The sequence below is a fragment of the Berghia stephanieae genome, chromosome 9, assembly GCF_034508935.2.
Source record: "Berghia stephanieae isolate SIO BIC M18660-M18661 chromosome 9, UCSD_Bste_1.3, whole genome shotgun sequence".
Lineage (NCBI taxonomy): Eukaryota > Metazoa > Mollusca > Gastropoda > Nudibranchia > Aeolidiidae > Berghia > Berghia stephanieae.
The window spans coordinates 11,808,592-11,816,091 of record NC_088368.1 but is presented as its reverse complement, the minus strand read 5'-3'; the positions used below and the strand labels follow the sequence as shown (position 1 = coordinate 11,816,091).

At 32.7% G+C, this 7,500-nt stretch overlaps 2 protein-coding genes across 2 annotated transcripts in view; one reads left to right on the top strand and one right to left on the bottom strand.

Annotated features, from left to right (window-relative positions):
* The window catches only part of LOC144979692 (uncharacterized), a gene marked incomplete in the record, with an annotated part of 219,627 nt that overhangs the window by 163,521 nt on the left and 48,606 nt on the right, over positions 1-7,500 (bottom strand).
* Positions 1-7,500, top strand: part of LOC144979132 (uncharacterized) — a 45,625-nt gene that overhangs the window by 36,689 nt on the left and 1,436 nt on the right. Inside the window, exon 15 of the mRNA XM_078925733.1 lies at positions 1,799-1,823. Coding sequence (XP_078781859.1) covers positions 1,799-1,823 — 25 coding nt within the window. The remainder of the gene's footprint in view (positions 1-1,798; positions 1,824-7,500) is intronic.

Here is a 7,500-nt window from a genome sequence, read left to right as displayed (position 1 = left end):
TCATCATCATCATCATCATCATCATCATCATCATCATCATCGTTATAACAACGACAACAACAACACTACTACTACTACTACTACTACTACTACTACTACTACTACTACTACTACTACTACTACTACTACTACTACTACTAATACAACTAATACTACTACTTCTATTACTATACTTCTACTACAACTACTCTCATCAACATCATCATCATCATCATCGCCATCGTCATCGTCATCATCATCATCATCATCATCATCATCATCATCCTGTTGCTATTTATCAATTTATTTATTAATATGTCTATATTTATTCATTAGCACCATTCCTCGATCACATTTATTGCGAATTTAACAAGTAGGTGACCTCTAGACAAGTCTTCAGCAACCAACCCCACCATACCCCACAACTATACACCCCATCACCAAGTCACCTCATTGGTCAAATTCGAATTACACATTAAGCGGACCACATCGAAGGTATAAATTGTATATTATAAAAAAAACACAGATAGATTGGCCTCGATGGCTGGATATTTCAACATAGTTGAAGTTCTTTTGACTATTGTATTTGATCACTGAAATGAGACGCTACCATATTATAATATCAACAATCTTGGTGGCAGATAGAATACTTTTGACTATATGTGATAACCGCATGTTTGTCAAATAAATCTACAAATGAGTTCGGGTTTCATATCGTATTGTTGTGTATTTAATAGCTCGTCCTCGTTTGCTTTCGATGTCGGTGTCACCTCATTTAAACGTAGATTGTTTACGTGTCCCATTTCCTTGCGGGTACTCCCGCCACTTAGATTGATACTTTCTGTCTTCAAGGAGACATCATATTAATATTATTATATAATATATGAATATCTATATTTAGTTATAATTATCACCACCACCACCATCATCATCATCCTCCTCCTCCTCCTCCTCCTCCTCCTCCTCCTCATCATCATCATCATCATCATCATCATCATCATCATCATCATCATCATCCTCATCATCATCATTATTATTATTATTATTATTATTATTATTATTATTATTATTATTATTATTATTATTATTATTATTATTATTATTATTATTATTATTATTATTATTATTATTATCATTATTATTATTATTATTATTATTATTATTATTATTAACGGCTTTTTCTCTGTCGATGAAATAAATAATGGAATATAGCTTTGCTGGAGTCATGTCTCCTCCAACAAGTTAACGGTTGCTGTTGGCTTGGGATTCCTTGTAAAGAGCTATCACTACGTTAAGAGGATATTGCGATATATAAACACTCAAGTTTTGTTCTTGTCTTTTTTTTCTGTCCGTGCCGTAAAATTATCTTACTTAAAGAATTTATATTCTTCCACATCAATGAAAAAGAAAGGCTGTTTTTAAAGTTTCACATTTTTGTGAATTGAATAATTTCAATATCAGCATCTAAACCGCCCTTAACATTGTATAGCTTTGAGGCTATGGGTAGCGTCTGACATATACATATATACAGGTCTGACACCCGAACCCACTTATGGGCCAAGTTTAACATTGTTGTAACGGACAATATTTTTGTTTAGATTCCCATTACAACAATGAGCTCATATGGAATTGGGTTATCAGACCTACAAATAAATGCATATATATATATATATATATATATATATATATATATATATATATATATATATATATATATATATATATATATATGACTTACTGACTTAAGGCCTTTCGCTTCCTAATCATCCGATCGGGACGTTCATGAGGTCTTCGATTTTAATTCTTTGTTATTTTGAAGGCGGTTTGGGTCTCTATTAGGGAAAGTATGGTGACGTAGGTGGTCTACCTTGATATTTCTTGTGTCCAGATGGGGTGAAAAAAAGTATGCATGGCTTTATTAGCTGGTATATTTTCATCTATTCTGAGTATATGCCTAAAAAGTCGCCATCTTGCCTTTCAGGATTTGAATGGATAAGGGTCTTTCATTGCATTTTTGATACAATGTTTTATTGCTTATTTTTTATGTGGGGTATCCCATATTCAGGAGTCTTTTCAGTTGTTTTCTATGGAATCTGTCTAATCTTTGCTCTTCGGTTCCAGTCAGTGCCCATGTTCCGCAGTTGTACATAAGCACGGATTTTACAAGGGTTGTTTATAATTTGATTTTGGTGTTTATTTTTATTTTATCTTTTCCAATCCATATATAAACATTTATCTAATGTAAACGGGACAAGAGGCACGTACACCCCCCCCCCCATACATACATATATATATATATATATATATATATATATATATATATATATATATATATATATATATATATAATATACGTGCCTCTTATCCCGTTTACATTAAATAAATGTTTATCAAACTTTGGGCCGTGACATTTATGAAAAAGAAAATATCTTTACTATTGTGAATGAAAAGGCTATCACATGAATCAAAATTGGTGAGGATGTTTGTAAATGATATCATCATTCTACTACGCATCTCTATGGTGACTGTAGAAGTCAGAAGAAGTAAGCATGAGATGAAAAGGGCCTAATAGACACTTAGATAACCACGCCTCTCGGACAGTCGTCATACTGTAAATAATGGCAGTGATTGGTTGACATCGCAAACTCACGATATTTACTATCAATGGTACGTGTCTTAGTAAAATACCCACTGTGCTACCGCTTGATCAAGAGAACCAGCACAGAGAAAAATATGTGTAATTTCAAAAGTTTATTATATGGTCGAGAAATTTGTGTGAAAACTGGTCATCCATCTGCCGGTATAAAAACAATAACAATGATCATTACAGAGGTGGATTTCATTCAAGTCATTGTTGATAAACAACCAAGTATGCTTGTCCGAGCATGTGTGAAGGTGTGTCTCAAATTCCACGTCTTGATTGGTCAAAAATCTACTGGTTAATCATTGGGCTGTCGTAAGAAACGAAGCCTGATTAACTATTTCACTCCCATATTCTGGAAAAACATGCATTTAAACAATTTGGCCAGAAAACTCGTTTTCCAAATATTGATAGATTTAAATGATATTCATCTTGGAAAACATTCTCAACCTGGGACTTCTCAAATAAAAAAAAAGTTAAGTTATCCAAAAATTCATATTTTTCACAAATTAAATTCTGTTTCCAGCATTTAAAATCAACCCACATAATAATTTTTGACCAGGTGGGTAAAAATAATATCATAAAAAAGAAAAGAAAAATAACCGATCTCATTCTCTCCAGTCAGTAAAATGTTAAAAAATCTTGACTCAATCACTCAATTCTTTTTTCTTTCTTTTATATTACAAAATATTAGAGGCGTGTTACTTAAACGACACCGTTTCAGGCCAGCAAGAATTCAGGTCACAATAATCATAACAGGTAACACGAAACCAGTGACCCTTCAAAAATGGACGATTGACCCAGGTGAAAAGAGAGAAAGAAAACATTTGATCGAATTCCTTTTTCTTTTAATAGTCGGAGTAACAGCACACTCTACATGATGTAATGCAAATGTGTTGCTGCTTGAATCTCGTAAGAATTAAAAATGAAAATAACAGCTTCAAAATAACAACAAAAAATACCAAACACTGAACTTTTCGGGCTCAAAACCCTTTTTCAGCCAACAACAAAAACCAATAAAAAGATAAAGTATGCATGACTTAAATACTTGATGGACGACAGAGAAATGTATAATATATTATGTGTGCTCGAATCTCATAGAAATAAACAATAATAAAATAGAATAGAAGTCTCAATTTAATTTAAGAAGAAAGATGACGTGGACTTTTCGGGTTTCCCCTTTGTCGACAAAACACGATGAAAATGAAAAAAAAAACCATCCAAGCTAACAACGCCATCCTCTCATTTCACATTCGTCTTTAGAGTTTCAATCGCGTTTCGTTGATAAAGGAGAAACCCAAAACGTCGATATCATCTGTCTTTCGTAAACTGAACAGAAGCTTCTATTTAATTAATTTATTGTAGTGTTATCCACTTTACAAGGTACACACTACACACTCCAATGTCAACCACACGAAGCTTCCTTCTTTTTAATACATTTGTATGTTTGTTGTTTGATTGGTTGATTAAAATTAGATGACACGGTACTACAACAACAATGCCACTAGTTTTACAATGGCGTGGTCTATCCTTTTTTCTTATAACTGAGTGTACTTAATAATAGCAATTACAAGTAGAGAAAATAGGCTCGAACAAAGCATGGAGAAGAAAAACATTATTATTATTATTATTATTATTATTATTATTATTATTATTATTATTATTATTATTATTATTATTATTATTATTATTATTATCATCATTATAATTATCATTATTATTATCATTATTATTATTATTATTATTATTATTTATTATTATTATTATTATTATTATTATTATTATTATTATTATTATTACAAGTACAGAAAATAGGCTTAAACAAAGCACGGAGAAGAAAAACATGATTCATTCCCTAGAAAATTACTCGAGAAAACGACCCAAAAAATCATACAAAAATTGCAAACTAATCACTCAATTTTAAAAAAATGCAGCGAAATGCAACGTTGATCCCAAATAATATTAGAAACCCTATGGAGACAATTCTTTTCACCGAATACTTGTTTTTGTGAGTTGTACCTTGTTTACTGCTTATAACTGCATTGATAGCATAATGTTATATGAGTTGTGATTAGAGATAAGTAGTAATATGTATTGTTTATAAAGTGCTTTGAGGTTTCGACATAAAGCGTTCTATAAATGTATTCATTATTATTATTATTATTATATCATCATCATCATCATCATCATCATCATCATCATCATCATCATCATCATCATAATCATTATAATTACAAGTACAGAAAATAGGCTCAAACAAAGCACGAAGAAAGAAACAAATGATTCACTCCCTAGAAAATTACTCGAGAAAACGACCGAGTACCATACAACAAAGTGCAAACAAATCACTCAATTTAAAAAACGCAGCGAAATGCAACGTTCAACAAGTTCTAATATTATTAGAAAGCAAATTGCTAACATTAATTTATTTATTGCTGGCTGGAGTTTTTGTCCAATTAAAAACGAATGTGAAGTAATGTCATGTTAAGCTTCGATAAAATAAATGACTGGACGTTCGATTTATATTGGAAGCTTTAGATGTATAGGCATAATAACACTTGAAAAAAATAATTTTTAAAATTCATCTTTATATAGCGCAAAATCCACTAAATATGCTCAAAGCGCTTTACAAGGGGTCCCTGGTCAACAGCAACATTTAACATGTAGGACGGGACATGCCACCTGTTAGGCGATATTACAATTTTTCGGACAACGACACCACTGTTAACGGCCAGGTACTCATTTTATACCTGAGTACGGTGAGAGAATGCGAGTAAAGAGTCTTTTCCAAAGACTCAACTGTGCGCCGAGCGCGAGGCTCGAACCCAGGACCTTCCGATCGGAAACCGAGTGTCATACCACTAGACCACATAGCCGTACACTTCCTTGCAAATGTATGGTATTTTGATGTGGTCACTCTTTTTCTTTTTCCTTTCTTTTCTGTTTCTGTTCGAATTATCACTCGGCGACAAATTTAATTATTGGATGATATAAAAAAAAAAAAATTAAAATAAAAGAACAAGCCTTGTAAAATGTTGATGGGTTGTTTCAAAGGTCCTACGCAAAATCAATTTATTATGTGCGGCTATGTGGTCAAGTGGTATGACACTCGCTTTCGGATCGGAAGGTCCTGAGTTCGAGCCTCGCTCGGCGCATAGTTGAGTCCTTGGAAAAGGCTCTTTACTAACATTCTCTCACCGTACTCAGGTGTAAAATGAGTACCTGGTCGTTAACAGCGTTGTCTCTGTCCGGAAAAATTGTAATATCGCTTTACAGGCGTCATGTCTCGTTCTACATGTTACGTGTTGCTGTTGGTCAGGGACCCCTTGTAAAGCGCTTTGAGCACATTTAGAGGATATTGCGTTACATAAAAGATAATTCTAAATGTTTTTTTGTTTTTTTAATTATTAAAACGTTGCTTGATTATAACGATTTCTGCGTTACGGTGCTATTTAACCATTTAAGCGGCTTCGACTGTACTTATAATGCGATGCACTAAATGCGCATCTTATGATGCCAAATCAATTGTTTCAAAATTTCCACATACGGAGAGCTATCTAGAATTGGTTTGAATTGCAAAATTGTTTCCTACATGTTTAATTGCTATAATATTATTATATCCATTGCAAGTGTTTGCAAGTGCTTGAATGCTTCGGCTTTTTAATTTGCCCAATTTGTTTTATGTTATTGTTTTTTGTTTAACTATCTCCTTGCCAGCTATTTTTAGAATTTCCCCCAAAATTCACACCCATCCAGCACAAAAATAGACTTTTCTTACTAAAAAAAAAAAGGAACAAGTGAGCTCTACAACACAGTGTTTAGTATGTATAGCTTTAATTAAAGTATTTCTTAAAATTTTGTTATGTACAAGAGAAATCAGAATGAGAAAATTGTCGGTTACATCGTAACGAATGTGACGATATTCCTATGGGTGGTAAGGAGAGGGTTATGAAACGAAAGAAACATTGTACAGTGGAATCCGCATACAGTCAAAACGCTTTTAAAGTCAACACCTCTCGTTGATCCCAACTTTTCTGTTCTTTAGATAGCCAAGTATGTTCCATTGATAATGGATGACGTCAACTTTGATTAACTCACTCAACCCTGACACCGACTATATCCGTAATTTACCCTGGTTATTTTTACCCTATTACTATTTATTACATTTTTCTGAGACAAATTATAGGCGTATTATCAAAGCGAAAGTTTTTAGTTTTTACATGTTAATGGTAGTTGAATAAAACTATCTATCTATGTGCATGTTCATTTTTTATACATTTTTTTCCCATTTTGAAAAGGAGCAAGAATCTATAGGATTGAGTGAGTTAAGCTCAACCAATCTGACCGGTCCGGCATTGTTTACTTTATATCAGGATTCCACTGTATCTCTCTGGCTGGTATTTGAAAGAAATACATTGGCTGTGACTCAGCATTTAGTTTTTCTTAAATATTTTTTAAAAAGAAAAGCTGCGTCGTATAATAAGTAATATTATTTGTATTGAGCCGATTCACGGCAAAGTCGTGACACTAATTTCAATGGAGGAACAGACGATTGGAGAAAAATGAACAAGTTGAGAGACGTCATTTTGCAAGACAAAATTACGCTTGGTTGAACAAAGAAGTCTTTAAATTATATAATATATATATATTATATTATATATAATTATATATATATATATATTATATATATATAAGAAATAAGTGATAGATAGAGTAGAGATAAGTATATATATGATATAATGTAGGTGAGAGGAGGAGAAGAGAAGAGAAGGAAAGAGAGAGGAGAGAGGAGAGAGAAGGAGAGAGAGAGGAGAGAGAGTGGGTGAGAGAGAGTGAGAGTGAGAAAGAAAGAAAGAGAGAGAGAGAGAAGAGAAGAGAGA